Source organism: Hypanus sabinus, chromosome 10 (genome assembly GCF_030144855.1).
Source record: "Hypanus sabinus isolate sHypSab1 chromosome 10, sHypSab1.hap1, whole genome shotgun sequence".
Taxonomy (NCBI): Eukaryota; Metazoa; Chordata; class Chondrichthyes; order Myliobatiformes; family Dasyatidae; genus Hypanus; species Hypanus sabinus.
The window spans coordinates 56,402,004-56,420,682 of NC_082715.1; the positions used below are offsets into that span (position 1 = coordinate 56,402,004).

The 18,679-nt window shown below is 38.6% G+C and overlaps 1 protein-coding gene across 1 annotated transcript in view; it reads right to left on the reverse strand.

The window, feature by feature from the left end:
• greb1 (growth regulating estrogen receptor binding 1) overlaps positions 1 to 18,679 on the reverse strand; it is a 185,956-nt gene that overhangs the window by 94,156 nt on the left and 73,121 nt on the right. The window contains exon 6 of the mRNA XM_059981878.1: positions 15,208 to 15,384. Coding sequence (XP_059837861.1) covers positions 15,208 to 15,384 — 177 coding nt within the window. The remainder of the gene's footprint in view (positions 1 to 15,207; positions 15,385 to 18,679) is intronic.

The window sequence follows — 18,679 nt, forward strand, 5'->3', positions numbered from 1 at the left end:
TGCACTAACTCCAGCCTCTCAAAACACCTTAATCCAAAACAGCACTATGACAGGCACCATCTTGGACAGACACCCTTCATTTATCTCTGGAGCAATGGGACAGTAAAGACATCTACACTCTACAGGAATTACCTAATAAAGTGGCCATTGAGTGTGCATTCATGGTCTTCTGCTGCTTACGCCATCCACTTCAAGGTTCGATGTATTGTGCAATCAGAGAAGCTCTTCTGCACACCACTGATGTAATGTGTGGTTATGTATGTTATTATCACCTACCTGTCAGCTTGAACTAGTCTAGCCATTCTCCTATGACCTTGCTAATGCTAACATTCTTGCTGGAAAGTTTGCTAGTACGGCTTGGGGGGGGGGGGGGTTTAAACTAAATTTGCAGGGGGCAGGGACCCAGAATGTGAGAGTGGATAGCGAGATGAAGAATAAAGGACAGGTGGGGACTACACGATTCCGGAATATTAAGTGTGTAGTAGAGAAAGGTGAGGTGGACAAATGATAAGGAGGACACATGTACAGAGGGATGGTCTGACAGAACATGGAGTTAAATGTGCAGAAAGAATAATTAGGAATAAATTTAGGAAGGACAACAAAATTCAAGGGGCATATAGCCCAATGTGAGCTTGGGGAGCTGGGTTAAGCACAATAGGCAGCGATTTAAACAGAGAAAGGAGAAATGGGCTAAAAATTCTATATCTGAATGCACGGTATCAAAAATAAGGTGGATGAGCTTGAATCTCAGGTGTGAATGGGTAACTATGATGTTGCTGGGATAATGGAGACATGGCTGCAGGGACATCAGACCTGGGAAATGAATGTACAAGGGTATACGTGCTATCGGAGGGACAGAAATGTGGGCAGAGGGGGTGGGGTGGAATGAGATTCAGTCCTTTGCAAGGGGGGGACATAGGATCAGGAGAAGTAGAGTCTGTGTGGATAGAACTGAGGAACAGTAAGGGCAAAAAGACCCTAATGGGTGTTGTCTACAGGCCACCAAACAGTTGCATGGATATTGGGTGCAAGTTGAATAGAGAGTTAACATTGGCATGTGGCAAAGGTAATGTCGCAGTAGTTATGGGAGATTTCAACATGCAGGTGAGCTGGGAGAATCGGGTTGGTGCTGGACCCCAGGATATGGAGTTTGTAGAGTGCCTACGGGATGCATTCTTGGAACAGCTTGTACGAGAGCTGACCAGGGACAAGGCTATTCTGGATTTAGTGTTGTGTAATGAACAGGATTTGAGAAGCGATCTTAAGAGTAAAGGAGCCATTAGGAGGTAGTGACCATAATATGATAAGTTTTTATCTGCAATTTGAGAAGGATAAGGGCAGATCGGAGGTGTCAGTGTTGCAGTTGAACAAAGGAGACTATGGAGCCATGAGGGAGGAGCTGGCCAAAGTTAAACGGTCAGATATCCTTGCAGAAAAGACAGTGGAACAGCAATGGCAGGTATTCTTGGGAATAATGCACAAGGTGCAAAGTCAGTTCATCCCCCAGAGAAGGAAGGATTCAAAGGGGGAAAAGGGGCCACAGTGGTTGACAAAGGAAGTCAGAGATTGCTTAGCACTAAAAAAAAGTATGACAGAGCTAAGGTGAGTGCGAGGACAGATGATTGGGAAATTTTTAAGGAACAACAGAACTTAACTAAAAACTTAACCTTATTCATTTGGCTCGGCGTTTAGGGATGGTTAAATTGAGAGAATCCCACTTTCGGCTCGTGGAGGATTTCAGCCCAGAAGTAATGAAGGCACAGCTCGTTTTTAAACCTTTGATGTCCAAATGTCATGAGAAAAACCTAAAACAGCACTTTTATACCCTGCAAAACTTAGAATCTCGCCTTTGATTGCACCACGACGTGTTTTTCTCTCCACATCTGATGCTCAAAGCTTTCTGGATGAGAACTATCCTACTGTTTCGGATTCTCATTTCTAATAAATGTATGGTTTTGATCGTTACAAGATAGTTTTTGTTTCCAAAACCATATTTTGTTTCTGACTATTGGTGTAGGTTTATTTTACATTTTATATTCCAATTAAAGTTTTTCTTTGTCGACGTACTAATCTTTTTAATTTACTTACTTTAACCATTGTATTTTATTTTTGGTTATTATTATTAATCCTTTGAAGGTGAATTTTTAAAAATGTTTTGATATATATCTTCATTTTTTGTGTAACTAAGATGGCGGTTTCTTTTCTAAAATATTTCTTGCTTTTTTTAAATTTTGCCATTTTTTTTGTCGTCTTCTTCCTGTCACATCTTTCTTATCACATCCTAACTTTATTTGTTCGGGTCTTAAACCCGATATATAAGTTACCAGTGCTTATATTCTTCTTGTTTTTTTTTTACTAGCAATTATATTAAGAAGTCTGTTTTAGTATAGTGTTAATTACTTTTTAGGATTTTGGGTGGATCTTTTTTTTTCTCCTTTATATATCTGGAGTTGCCTTCTGGAGACATGGGGGTAGATTTAGTCTCACAATTTCTTTTTTTCCTGGCCTTTCTCAGGCTCAGGAGGATCTCTTTTCCGTGGGTGGTGGGCAGGGGGGGGGGGGGGTTCCCTTTTAATTCTATTGCTCTTTTTATTAGTTTTTCTAGTTTTTTCATTTGGGCTGATTTCAAACTACTAAAATGTCCGCCGTGTCATCGTTTCCAGGTCCTCCCCTTATTTTTGTTCCGGGTGCATGAGTTCATACTTTGGTTAACTCTTTATATACCAAAAGGCTGATTTTAGAAATATGGCTCAGACGATTAATTTTGTTTCTTGGAATACTAATGGCTTAAACCATCCGATTAAACGGAAAAAGATTTTTAAAGCATTCCAAAGACTGAATGCGCATATCATTTTTGTACAAGAAACTCATGTGAGGAAAGAGGACAATCAACTGTTTTTAGGTTTTGTAAGGGTCAACAGTACCATTCGAATTCGAATGCTAAAGTAAAGGGAGTTTCAATTTTTATTGACTCCTCTATTGCTTTTGTTCAACATGATATTATTTTGGATCCGAGTGGTAGATTTTTGTTAATTACTGGGTTACTTTTTAATAAGAAGGTTGCTATGGTTAATGTTTATGCTCAAAATGTGAATTATCCTGATTTCTTTAAGTCTTTATTTACTTCTCTACCTAATCTAAATGAATATATGTTAATAATGGGTGGTGACTTCAACTGTTGTTTAAATCCTTTGCTGGATAGATCTATATCCATTCAGACTTTACCAAATAAGTCGGCCACTTACATCAATTCTTTTTTGACTGATAATGGAATTTTCGATATTTGGAGATTTCTGCATCCTAAGGATAAAGAGTTTTCATTTTTCTCACATGTTTATCATTCTTACTTGGGAATTGACTGTTTTTTTATTGACTCTCGTTTTATTCCATCTGTAACTGGTTGTAATTATGACATTATAGCCATCTCTGATTATGCTCCAATGAAACTTTCTATTAAATTAATGGATACAGCTTCTAGCACTAAGCAATGGCGATTTGATTCTACCTTACTGCAAGATCCGGATTTCATTAAATTTATGAAGGAACAGATTGATTTCTTCTTTTCAACTAATGTCACGAATGAAATTTCCTGTGGAATACTTTGGGACATTTTTAAAGCATATATACGTGGACAGATTATCTCCTATTCTGTTGGTTTGAGAAAACGTATTAAGAAGGAAACTTTTTTATTGGTTGATAAGATTAAAGAAATTGACAAGAAATATTCAATTGCTCCTAGCAAGGAGCTTTACAAACAAAGGGTTGAGCTTCAAATGGAACACAGTTTATTACTTACAACTTCAATTGAAAATCAATAAATGAAAACCAGAACTGTTTTTTATATACATAGTGATAAATCATGTAAACTGTTAGCCAATTGAAAAATGCTTCGGTTAAACGTCAAATTATTAAGATTCATCAACAGAATGGTGAACTGACAGTTGACCATGATGAGATAAACAAATCTTTTCAAGATTTTTATACCTCTCGGTATCATTCTGAATTTCCTCATGATCATAATACCATGCATGATTTTCTTGGGAAATTGAATTTTCCAAAATTATCATCAGAAGAACTTTTAATATTAGAAACTGCTATTACGGATGCAGAAATTAAAGGTGTTATTTCCTCTATGAATTCTGGGAAAGCACCAGGTCCAGCTGGGTATACAGTGGAATTTTTTAAGTGTTTTTCCTCTACTCTTTCTCCTTGGTTATGCAAGGTTTTTGAAGAAGCAATTAGACTAGGTAAATTGCCACAATCTTTTTATAGAGGTTCCATTTCTTTAATATTGAAAAAAGATAAAGACCCTACTGATTGCGTATCCTATAGGCCAATATTCTTATTGAATGTAGATTCCAAGATCTTTTCCAAGTTACTGGCGACCAGGCTGGAGAAGGTATTACCTCAAGTTATCTTGGAGGATCAAACTTGTTTTTATTAAAAATCGCTATTCTTTTTTCAATATTAGGAGATTATTGAACATTGTTTGTACTCCTTCACACAGAATGAGTCATTTCATTAGATGCGGAGAAAGCATTTGATAGAGTTGAATGGCCATATTTATTTACTGTGCTTGAGAAGTTTAATTTTAGTCCGACATTTATATCCTGGATTAAATTGATATATCATACTCCAGTAGCCTCTGTTTTTACTAACAATCAAAGATTTCCCTTTTCTCGTTTATTTCGGGGTACGAGGCAAGGTTGTCCTCTTAGTCCATTATTACTTGATATTGCTATAGAACTTTTGGCAATTGCTATCAGAGAATCACCTAACATTTTTGGCATTACTCGTGGGATGGATATACATAAGTTATCATTATACGTAGATGACTTGTAATATATTTTTCTGATCCTGAGAAATCCATTCCTGCAGTTATATCATTGTTGGCTCAGTTTGGTAATATTTCCAGGTATAAATTGAATCTTAATAAGAGTGAATTGTTCCCCTTAAATAGACAGGTTCCAATTTATGGAAAGTTACCTTTTAAATTAATTAATGACTTTTTATATACTTAGGGATTAAAATTACAAAACATCATAAGGAGTTATTCAAGGTTAATTTTTTACCCTTAATTGATCAGATTAAAGGTTTGTTCACTAAATGGTCACAATTGTCTTTATCTCTGATAGGTCGGATTAATGCTATTAAGGTGATTATTTTACCCAAGTTCTTATACATATTTCAAGCGGTACCAATTTTTATTCCAAAATCCTTTTTTGACAATGTTGATTCAAAAATTTCCTCATATATATGGCAGAACAAAAATCCTAGATTAGGTAGAAGTTATTTACAGAAGGCAAGGAGGGAAGGTGGATTGGCATTGCCTAATTTTAGATTTTATTATTGGGCAATTAATATTCGATAATTGCAATTAATAATTCAATATTGGTTAAGGGATTGGGATTTATCTCCTAGCCCTCATTGGGTAAATCTGGAAACTAAATCTGTACAAGGATTTTCATTCGGTTCTATTTTAGGGACCTCTCTTCCCTTTGCTCTTTCTAAATTGCATAAACAAATTGACAATCCGATAGTCAAATACACTTTACGTATATGGTTTCAATTTCTGTAATTTTTTGGGTTGAATCAATTTGTTTTAACTATTCCTATTGTATCCAATTTCTTTTTTCATCCTTCTATTATGGACCAAGCTTATTCAGCTTGGAAGACTAAAGGAATACTATGATTTTCTGATCTATTTTTGGATAATTGTTTTATGTCTTTTGAACAATTATCTAATAAATATAATTTGCCCAGATATCATTTTTTTAGATATTTACAGATTAGGAATTTCTTAAACACTGTTCTTCCTATCTTTCCAAATCTTGATTCTTTGGGTATTTTGGAGAAATTGTTAGAACTAACTCCTTTTCAGAAAGGTGTAATATCAAATGTTTACAATATAATTATGAAAATATGTTCAGAGGCCTTTTATAAGATTAAAAATGATTGGGAAAGAGAACTTAACTTTATTATCCCTATTGAGAATTGGGATAAAATTCTTCATTTAGTTAATTTATCCTCGATATGTGCTAAACATTCATTGATACAGTTTAAAGTTGTGCACAGGGCTCATATATCCAAGGATAAATTGGCTAGTATTTAATCCCATATAAATCCTATATGTGACAGATGTCATTCTGAGATAGCTTCTTTAACTCATATGTTTTGATTATGTCCACTTTTGAAAAAATATTGGAAAGACATTTTCGATATTATTTCTATGGTATTGAACATTGATTTACAACAACACCCTATTACTGCAATCTTTGGTTTACCAATGATGTGGTCAATCCATTTATCTTCTTCTGCTTGTTGGATGTTTGCATTTCTTATATTAATGGCTAGAAGATCTATTTTGTTGAATTGGAAAGAAATTAATCCCCCTACTGTATTTCATTGGTTTTCTCAAACTATGTTATGTCTAAATTTGGAGAAAATTAGAAGTGTCATATATGACCCTTCTATTAAATTTGAAAAGATTTGGAGGCCATTTAGTCAATATTTTCACATGATGTAATTTGACCCTGTTCCAACCCTATTTGTTTTTCCGGTTTTGATTTTATATATATAAATATATATATATATATATATGTTGAGAGGATCGGAGTTGGGGACACTGATGATTTTGTAATTTTTTTCATAGATACTATAAACAGCCCATTTATTTATTTTTTTAAATAATTTTTTTCTCCTTTTTTTTCTTAATAGTTTAGTTTTTCTTAGGGTATTAATATTTTTTTCCTTTTCTCTTTTCTGTTTTTTTTCAACATGAATTACTTAGTTTTTTTGTCTCGTTTATATGATATTTGTATCATTCATGATTTGGGAAGACAACTATAATGTACTTATTGCTTATGTATCCTTTTATGTTCATTTTAATTTTGTAAGTTTGTAATCCCATTATCTATGTACTAATCTTATCATGTTGATATTAATAAGAAGACTGAAAAAGAAAGAAAGAAAGAACAATGTTGGGCCCTTGAAGAATGAATTGGGTGAAATTGTTATGGGAAACAGAGAAATGGCAGAAGAATTTAATAAGTACTTTAGATCTGTCTTCACTAGGGAAGACACAAGCAATCTCCCAGATGTATGGATGAGCCAAGGACATAGGATAACAGAGGAAATGAAACAGATTGACATTAGGAAGGAAACAGTGATGAGTAGACTGATGGGACTGAAGGCTAACAAATCCCCAGGTCCAGATGGTCTGCATCCTAGGGTACTAAAGGAGGTGACCCTGTAAATTGCAGATGCATTGGTAATCATTTTCCAATGTTCCTTAGATTCAGCATCAATTCCTGAGGATTGGAGAATGGCTAATGTTATCCCACTTTTTAAGAAAGGAGGGAGGGAGAAAACAGAGAACTATCGTCCTGTCAGCCTAACATCAGTAGTGGGGAAGATGCTAGAGTCCATTATTAAAGATGAAATAGTGGCATATCTATACAGCAGTGATAGGATTGGGCCGAGACAGCATGGATTTACCAAGGGCAAATCATGCTTGACTAATCTTTTGGAGTTTTTCGAGGATGTAACCAGGAAGTTAGACAAGGGAGATCCAGTGGATGCAGTGTACCTCAATTTTCAGAAGGCATTTGATAAGGTCCCACATAGGAGGTTGGTGGGTAAAATCAGACCTCATAGCATTCAGGGGAAGATATTGACATGGATAGAAAACTGGTTGGCAGATAGAAAGCAAAGGGTAGCGCTGAATGGGTGTTTCTCGGAATGGCAGGTGGTGACTAGTGGAGTGCCACAGGGCTCGGTACTGGGACCACAGCTGTTTACGATTTACATCAATGATTTAGATGAAGGCATTGAGAATAACATCAGCAAGTTTGCTGATGATACAAAGCTGGGTGGCAGTGTGACATGTGATGAGGATGTTAGGAGAATTCAGGGTGACTTGGATAGGCTGGGTGAGTGGGCAGATACTTGGCAGATGACGTTTAATGTGAGTAAGTGTGAGGTTATCAACTTTGGGAGTAAGCACAAGAAGGCAGATAATTATCTGAACAGTGTAGTGTTAGGTAAGGGAGAAATACAAAGAGATCTAGGAGTCCTTGTTCATCAGTCACTGATGGTGAATGAGCAAGTGCAGCAGGCAGTGAAGAAGGCTAATGGAATGTTGGCCTTTATTACAAAGGGAATTGAGTACAAGAGCAAGGAAATCCTCTTGCATTTGTACAGGGCCCTGGTGAGACCACACCTGGAATATTGTGTACAGTTTTGGTCTCCAGGGTTAAGGAAGGACATCCTGGCTGTAGAGGAAGTGCAGCATAGATTCACGAGGTTAATTCCTGGGATGCCCGGACTGTCTTACGCAGAGAGGTTAGAGAGACTGGGCTTGTACACGCTGGAATTAAGGAGATTTAGAGGGGATCTGATTGCAACATATAAGATTATTAAGGGATTGGACAAGATAGAGGCAGGAAATATGTTCCAGATGCTGGGAGAGTCCAGTACCAGAGGGCATGGTTTGAGAATAACGGGTAGGTCATTTAGGACAGAGTTAAGGAAAAATTTCTTCTCCCAGAGAGTTGTGGGGCTATGGAATGCACTGCCTCAGAAAGCAGTGGAGGCCAATTCTCTGGATGCTTTCAAGAAGGAGCTAGATAGGTATCTTATGGATAGGGGAATCAAGGGATATGGGGACAAGGCAGGAACTGGGTATTGATAGTAGATGATCAGCCATGATCTCAGAATGGCGGTGCAGGCTCGAAGGGCCGAATGATCTACTTCTGCACCTATTGTCTATTGTCTATTGTCTAAAAGATGTTTTCGATCACAGAACTGATGCTCACTTTTTTCCTTTTCCGCATCATTCTATGTAAACTCTAGGGACTGTTGTGCGTGAATATTCCACGAGATTGGCAGTTTTTAAGATCCTAAAACTACCCCGCCTGGTATCAACAATTATTCCATGGTCAAAGTCACTTAGATCACATTTCTTTTCCTCTTCTGATGTTAGATTTGAAAAACAGCTGAACCTTTTGACCATGTCTGCATGTTTTTATGCATTGAGTTGCTGCATGTGATCAACTGATTAGATATTTGTATTAATGAGCGGGTGTGCAGGGGTAACTAATAAGAAAGTCACTGAGTGTATGTCAGTCTACTGTTTATTGACTAATGCTCTGCTAGCGATGGTGATGGAGGTGGATACAATAGGGTCTTTTAAGAGATTCCTGGATAGGTACATGGAGCTTGTTAAAATAGAAGGCTATGGGTAACCCTAAGTAATTTCTAAAGTAAGTACATGTTCGGCACTGCTTTGTGGGCCAAAGGGCCTGCATTGTGCTGTAGGTTTTCTATGTTTCTAAACCCATCGACAAACTTCGAAACCTAGGACTCAACATCTCCCTTTGTAACTTGCTCATCAACAGACCACCATCAGTATGGAAGAGGCAGTAACACCTCTACCATGTTCATTCTCAACTCTGTTGCTCCACAGGTCTGCGCCCCCAGGCCCCTACTCTAGTCTCTGTGGCAGATTCTGCTCTAACTCAATCTACAAGTTCCCAGAGGGTGCTACCATAGTGGGCTCCATCGCACTAACAACAAATTTGAGTACAGGAAGGAGATAGGAAGCCTGGTCACATTTTGTCAAGACAACAACTGTGTTGCCTCTAAGGCATTTCTTTAGTTTATTATATTTTCGCTTCACTAATTCATTTGTTATCGTTTTCTAGTTAAAGTTAAGGTTGTTTCAAGTAAATTCGTTGTCTGTGATATATCGCGGCATGTGATGACGTCACACCCGGTTACGCCACGCCTTGTGGGAAAATACCGGTTTGGAGAAACGGGAAGGAGGGGGCTTGTGTGTGTGCAGAATCAGCGTGAGAAAAATTTTCTTTCTACGGACTAAGAACATCAGTGAAGCAACACCGTAAGTTCATGAGATAATCTATATGTTGAATTAAAAATGTTAACGCTGATCCTGTTAAAAGTAATGACGGTTGATAAAGTTTATGTTTTTTGTTATTTAAAGAGTTGCGGATAGTTTGTGTTGAAGTGTATTTAAAGCCCCTCGATGGCGTAGGTAGATTCTGACTGTATGTTGCACTTCAATATAATATAGTTGTAGTTTTACTTTTGCAAGTATTTATGATGTAAATGTGATGTCAAGAAGGAAACAAATACTATATATATTTTGTATTGTTTTATCAACAGTTTTCACCATACGTTAATGTGGAAGAGTGAACAGTAAACGGTTAATCTTACTGGGACTGCCTCATTGACTGAATTATGCTTGGTGTTTAGTTCGGAGTTCTTTTACACCTGTGCGAGAACACTACAACAACCTTTCCTTCACTGTCAGCGAAACAAAATAATCGATCACTTAGTTCAGGAAAGGGGATGTTGCAAATGTTCCTGTTTACACTAAGTCAGTGCACAGCCAAGGAAGCTCACCAGTACCTCTACTTTCTGAAGAGGCTAAAGAAATCTGGCATGCTCTCTTCTCTTTGCCTCTTTTTATTGATGCACCACAGAAAGCATCTTATCTTGATGAATTATGGCTTAGTAGGGCAACTAGTTTGCCCATGACTGCAAGGAACTGTCATGGACCAAAGAGTTCCTATACCAAGCCATGATGCATCTGGATAGGACACAGGAAGGAAACCAGTCATGGTCTACCCTTCTCCCTGCCTCACTAAGCAGCCAGTATAATCAAAGGTCCCACTCACCCCAGACATTCTCTATTCTTTCCCACATATACAACAGCCTGAAAGCACATACCACCAGGCCCAAGGACAGCTTCTATCCCACTATTACTACTGAATGACCCCTGTTCTCTTGATCTCACAACCTACCATGTTGTGACCTTGCACCTTTCTGTCTACCTGCACTGTAACACCTTATTCTGCATTCTGTTATTGTTTTAACTTATACTACCTCAATTTTAATTAATTGATCTGTATGGACAGAGTGCAAGACAAGTTTTCCCCTGTATCTTGGTATACATGACAATAATAAACTAATTTACCAATCGTATGTGGAAAATGTCGTCTGTGTTTATCAGGTGAGGGCTTAAATTTTCATTTTTGGTTATAATCTCAGACAACTCCAAACATTTTCTCGTGACCCAGATATCATCATGATGTTTAATCAAGCACCAGAAAAGCAGTCTGCCTTTTCCAGTTTCCTTTCTGACACTTTTCGAAACAGGTGAAGTCACCCGAAGTTACTCCAATATTGTGCCAGGTAAGAAACACCACTGTTAAGAACTTCAGCCACGATGATGCATCAAGTAAATCTATTCCCTTGTAGAGGATTCCCAGAATCAACATGCATACTTGACTAATGCCACTTCTACATCATAAGTACACTGAAATTACATTTCTGCAGAGAAGAATGAAACTGTCACAGTTCTTCCAAACAGCAACAGATTATTTTTAACTCAAGTTGACATCAACAATATTTATTATCCATCAGAACTTTCTTCTTTATGCTTAAAACTGCTCCCTAATTCTGGCCACTTTAAAAGGCATACCTAGCATTTGGGAATGCTTTCATTAAAATACAAAAAAAAATGTATTAACACAATTAGTTAAATAAATTAGGCAATCAGAAACAAGCTTTTAAACGTTTTATAAAATCTGTATCCACCCAAGGAAAGTATGACTCAGATACTGAGAGCAAAGTTGTGCAAGGTCACGGTAAAAGAAAATCAGATTCTGCTTTCAACATCTTGCTAAGGGAATTAACAATAAAACCATAAACACTTACAGCAGGAATCAAACATTTAATCTGTGATATCTGTGCTAAATCTCAACAAGAACAATCAAAAATAAACCCTAAAGGCCACACTGTTCTGCTTGCTCAAATTATTTACTCATTTGTATCTGAATAGGTGTTTTAGTTTCTGCCTCAACTCTTCCTAATACAGAGCATTGTATTTAATGCAAGCATTTTTCTTCTCCTTTTGACAGAAAATTTCTCTCCTTAAACTCATTGTTAATGTTTGTTTTAACTTATCGGATGCCTCTTACTGGTAAGGTTACAGACAGACAGACATACTTTGTTGATCCCAAGGGAAATTGGGTTTCATTACAGTCACACCAACTAAGAATAGTGTAGAAATATAGCAATATAAAACCATAAATAAATAATTAAATAGTAATAAGTAGATTATGCCAAGTGGAAATAAGTCCAGGACCAGCCTATTGGCTCAGGGTGTCTGACACTCTGAGGCATGAGTTGTAAAGTTTGATGGCCACAGGCAGGACTGACTTCCTATGACGCTCAGTGTTGCATCTCGGTGGAATGAATCTCCGGCTGATTATACTCCTGTGCCTAACCAGTACATTATGGAGTGGATGGGAGACATTGTCCAAGATGGCATGCAACTTCGACAGCATCCTCTTTTCAGCCACCACCATCAGAGAGTCCAGTTCCACCCCCACAACATCACTGGCCTCACGAATGAGTTTGTTGATTCTGTTGGATTCTGCTACCCTCAGACTGCTGCCCCAGCACACAACAGCAAACGTGATAGCACTGGCCACCACAGACTCGTAGAACATCCTCAGCATCATCCAGCAGATGTTAAAGGACTTCAGTCTCCTCAGGAAATAGAGACGGCTTTGACCCTTCTTGTAGACAGCCTCAGTGTTCTTTGACCAGTCCAGTTTATTGTCAATTCGTATCCCCAGGTATTTGTAATCCTCCACCATGTCCACACTGACCCCTTGGATGGAAACAGGGGTCACCGATGCCTTTGCCCTTAGGCGCACATTTTCAATATGTCTGTAAATGTTTAGTTTTGTGAGTTCGCCAAGCTTGGCAATGAGCTTGCGGATGTTTCATCACCAGCTGAGCTGATATCCTAGGTGCACAGTTGTTTGTTTTTTCTCTCTGGGAGTGCTCACGTTTATATAGGCCCCCGTTTGCATGCTTCAAATTCTGATCAGCTTCCCCTTCAGTTGACCTTTGAATTCTATTGGCTTGCGTTTCTTTGGTTCTTAAGTGTAGATGGTGTCTATTTCAGTAATTTTGTTTATGGAGTTCTGAGAAGGGAACCACGCTTTTAAGAATTCTCATCCCTGCTTCGCATTTGCCTGCACCAGAACAGCCACAATGTCTCAGTTAAAGTGGTTTTCATGATCCCAATCAGCGACAGTGGATCATATCTCCATGCTGCCAGTTTGTGTTCCCGTACTTTGAGAGTTTACATCCTGTCTAACCAACGTAGTTCTTGTCACAGTCTCCACAGTTTGTGTTCCCATAAGTTGAGAGTTAATGTCCTGTCTAGCTGATGTAGCTCTTGTCACAGACTCCACAGTTTGTATTCCCATAAGTTGAGAGTTAATGTCCTGTCTAGCTGATGTAGCTCTTGTCACAGACTCCACAGTTTGTATTCCCATAAGCTGAGAGTTAATGTCCTGTCTAGCTGATGTAGCTCTTGTCACAGACTCCACAGTTTGTGTTCCCATAAGTTGAGAGTTAATGTCCTGTCTAGCTGATGTAGCTCTTGTCACAGACTCCACAGTTTGTGTTCCCATAAGTTGAGAGTTAATGTCCTGTCTAGCTGATGTAGCTCTTGTCACAGTCCCCACAGTTTGTGTTCCCATAAGTTGAGAGTTAATGTCCTGTCTAGCTGATGTAGCTCTTGTCACAGTCCCCATAGTACCCGCTGTAAAAGTGCTGTGGAGCATGAGCACTGAGACTACTCTTTGCAGTCTTGGCCAAGTTTCAGTGATGTGCATTGCATGTCAAGATTTTTTTTTCTCTACTTCGATACCATAATTCCTTCAAACTGTGAACTGGTTTGATTCCGTCTGAGCAGGATGTAAATATTTATTAAACAATTAAAGTAAAATAAATACTGTACAGTGGATATAATTTCACTTTTACGTCCAACCTGCTATTTTACTTTCAATTTTAAGCTTGCCGTAGAGTACTACAGCACAAAAACAGGCCCTATGATCCATACAGTCCATGCTGATCTTTTCTTTGCTTTGTTCATTTACCCAGACCCACACTATTTCTCTCCGTAATCAAGGACTTAAGAACCTGCAGTTTGGTGCAGTGGACACGTGATTTTAACTGTGGCTTAGTTTCTGCTAGATGAATGTAAATACCATGTTTTATTTAAATTTCACCAGCCAGCTTCTTGCATTTTCCAGGTAATAAATCAGTGGGATCATTGGATGTCCAGAGGTACTCTGCCAAGACTTGGCAGTGGCTAATGCCAGATCGTCCTAGGCTTTGTGCCAAGATTAGTTAGTAGGAGAGGTGCTTAAAGCCTACCTGATGAAAAAAAAGTGTCATTTTGAACTTTTGTTGGGTTACTTTGTGGGGAAATTTAACAGAACTTTCTATTTTCAATGATTTGTTAAAATTGTAGTTGGATTTCAATTACATTAATGGACAGTTTTAAAACAATAACAGGGATAGAAAATGCTAGAAGTGCTCAGCAGTTCGGTCAGCAGCTGCAGAAAGAGTAACAGTTAATATTTCAGCTCAGAAACCCTTCAGGTCTCAGACCTGTGGTGTTAATTGGTTCTCTTACCATAGATGCTACCTGGCTTCTGAGTGATTCCAGCATTTGCTTTATTTCAGACTTTCAGCATTTGCTGTCTTGCAGCTTTCTTTTTTCGTTTTTCATCTTTAAAAAAATATGCTTGCTCAGAAGAAATGGTGAAAATCAAGAACTGTGAGCTGCAGGTAATCTGGGACAAGCAAGCAAACAAAGTGATTTAAATTCCTAACTGCACACAGGACTAGAATTGAGTAACAGTGTTACAGGGATAAAATTGGATTGTTTTATATCTGAGCACCATTATGTGGAAAGATATGTGGCAAAGAAGCCATGTCTTTCAGGAATTTTAATTGTAAAAAATGGAACAACATTACGTCTAAATATTTGCTGCTTTACTCCTTCTGCATTTAGAAGGTTACTTGTGCTGTTGGTTTAAAGCAAACACATAGCTATAATTGTCATGGTTCAACAAAACTATTTATTTCAATTTCTTCCAAAATGCAGAGGTTGCATTTTTAGTTCTTCAATTGGCATTTTTTATTCCATGGAATTTCTGTTGATGAATTACCAATATGAAAGTTGCATCAAATTTTAATGAACTGAACTAAGAACGAATTGGGATTGCATTTTGATTCTAACTCCACATGAATAATATGGACCCAAGAACACAATGATAGACTGTCATGATTTTTTAAAAAAGCCAATCTTACCCAACAGAGCATTTCGACCATTGTCATCTGGTAAAAATCGCTTATCCACAGCACAGACTAACAGGTGCTCTGGAAGGTTTGGAGACTTTGCACCAACTAGCAGGAATCCTGATGGCAGTTCAAACTGCTCGTTTGATACGGAAGCTAGTCGTATGTCCTTTCCTGCCTGGCAGAAACCTGAAAAAAAAAAGAATAATAAGAATCAATCTGAAATAGATTCATGTTTTAAGACAAGAAAGAAAGAACAGGTTCACCTGAAAAGAGCATAAGACAAATTCCTGAATCTTCACATTTATAAACTTACTTGGTTACTTGGTTCAAAGATATTTCTTCTGCAGGCCAAACACAAAATAGTCAATTTAGGGAATTTGGGTTTGCTTGAAAATTCAAGTTAATCCTGCAACAATCCATGAATCTAAAGGCAGAAAGAATGGTACGTACACCTTGACTGAAATTATGCCATCATGTATTTAGTATCACATAGCCAGCAAAAAAAAAAGAGATAATCTCAGAATCAAAATCAGGTTTATTATCACCGGCATGTGTTGTGAAATGTGTTAATTTAGCAGCAGCAGTTCAATACAATACATGATAATATATAATGAAAAAAATAAATCAATGGCAATAAGTATATGTATATTGAATAGATTAAAATAGTGCAAAAACAGAAATAATATATTTTTTAAAAGTGTGGTAGTGTTCATGGATCCAATGTCCATTTAGGAATCAAATGGTAGAGGGGAAGAAGCTGTTCCTGAATCGCTGAGTGTGTGCCTTCAGGCTTCTGTACCTCCTACCTGACGGTAACAATGAGAAATGGGCAAGCCCTGGGTGATAGCAGTCCTTAATAATGGACATCACCTTTAATGGATCTTTTTAATCCATTAAACCGAACCGCATCAATGATGGCTCTGTCATAGTGCTCTCCCTTTAACAATCTGAAGGTTCTTGTGTCAGTCTCATAAGATGTAAATCAAAGTTGATGCTCTAAGGCAAATCTGAAATCATGCTGCAGTTTTGGAAATGATGATTATCCAAGGCCTCAGTTATTCTTCCAGGTCAACGTAAAAGTTGCCAAGGCAATACTTTACAGAACAGCAGCAAAGTCCTTGTTGGTTGTTGGAAGCAGGTGCGAGGGTGAGCTATGATGTGCAGAAGAAGCCATTGGGGAAGGGGTGGAGATGAGGCAGGTAGGTGATAGATGTATCCAGGATTGTTTACATTGTGGAAGGGGAAAGTAAATAAAAGCAAGACAACAATGTAAGACACTATTCTCCAATGAGGGGAGAGTACAACACTATGGTAACTACTGGTTGGCTTAATCTCACATGCCTCAAGTGGCTATCTCTAAGGCTGATTTGTAGACAGAGATATCATTGAGTCAGAATTACTCCTGGTTCTGCCTGACAACTCTGGACATTTAGATCACGAAAGCCGAAAATCACCTTACAGAACCAAAACCTGACTCAGCGCTTCTTTCCCAAGTGTGATGACGGATCCCAGAAAAATTATATTTTCCTCTGCAGAAATTAAAACAGGAGTTGGGCCAGTTTATGAAATAACCCTACTCCTTACCCACAGATTTCTGGAAAGATATGGAGCAGGAATTAGTTTGGGGGCACTCTTAGTCAGGTTTCTAGCTTCCTATGCTTCTCCAATTTCACTTGTGCACCAATCTTCCTATTTCCAAATAGCCACTAATAATACATGGCGATGTCAATAAGATGTAGAGAAAAGCAGTTTCCACAGTGCGTTAATTGGACACAGGTGATGGCACTGGCTTAACCAGATGCCCAGTGTTTACTTGCTTGCTGGCATAGTATGGGCAACAGACTGCAGAGACCAAAGAGGCAATCTTAATTCTTATTAAGTTATTTTGGCCCCTTTCACTGGCAATTAGAAACTGCCAGCAACTTGCACTCTGGGTTCACATTAAACATGTAAATGAACATAAACATGCAAAAGGCGACCTCTGCCATACCAAGAGACAATATCAGTACAAAACTGAGTATCATATCAGTCATCAATTTTGACATGGTTTACATGCTACAACGGGCTACAAAGAGAAGTCAGGCAGCATATCCCTTCCCAATGAGAAAAGTACATTCTGTGCACATCATGAAAACGAGGGGATTGGAATGTCACCACTTGCCCCAATACATCCACAGTCACCATTGCAGATACAAGATTAGTCTTTTGGAGAGTGGATGCATGGAAAGCTTCTTGCCATGTCCTTAATTTCTGTGCAGAGCAGCTGGCAGGAATACGTGCAAACACGAGGAAATCTGCAGATGCTGGAAATTCAAACAACACACACAGAATGCTGGTGGAACACAGCAGGCCAGGCAGCATCTATAGGGAGAAGCACTGTCGACGTTTTGGGCTGAGACCTTTCGTCAGGACTAGAATACGTGCAAACATTTTTAACCTCTCCCTGCTTCAATCTGATGTTCCCATCTGTTTTAAGGCCACTATCATTTTGGTATCAAAGAAAAACAAGCAAATGTGCCTGAATGATTACCACTCAGTGGCAGCCAGCATGAAGTACTTTGAAAAGCTAACTACGCCATGCATTAACTCCAACTTTCCAGAACGCCTTAGCCCTCTGGAATTTGCCCTGAATATACCCAGAACAGGTATACAAGGGACACCATCTCCCTGGCTCTGTGTCAGTCTCTGGAGCATCTGGAAAGTAAAGACACCAATGTTATTTACTTCCTACAGCTCCTGCTTCAGTACTGTAATTCCAAGCAAAATAATATCCAAACCCCCAAAACCTGGGACTCGGTGCCTTCCTTTGCAATGGATCTTTGACTTCCTGACCAACCGAAAGCAATCAGTAAGGATAGGGACCAAAACCTCCACCTCAATTATCCTCAATAATGATATATCACATGGCTGTGCCCTTAGCCCCCTACTCTACTCCCTGTACGCTCCCCACTGGCTCTATGGCCAGATTCTGCTCCAATTCCAAGTTGCAAAAGACACCAGAATTGTGGGCTGCATCCCAAATAATGATGATTCGGAGTACAGGAAGCAGGTCAGAGCCTAGTGATAACAACTTTTCACTCAATGTCAGCAAAAGAGCTGCTCATTACCTTCAGGAAGGGGGTAGTGCACACACTCTTGTTTACATCAATGATGCTGAATTTGAGAGGGCTGAAGGCTTCAAGTGCCTAGAAGTGAATATCAACAAAAGCCTGTCCTTGTCCAACCACATTGACACCATGGCCAAAAACACCTCACCGGCACTTCCCGTTCCTCAAGAGGAGAAAGAAATTTGGAACGTCTGCTTTGACCCTCGCCAGTTTTTAATCCATGCAGCACAGAAAGCATCCTGTCTGGATGCAGCGCAGCTTGGTTTGACAACTGCAGAGTTGTGGACACAGCTCAGCATAACATAGAAACCAGCTCCCCTCTATGGATTTCAATCTCCATCTCAGGAAGGGATGGAGCTCACGGTTTAGTTACT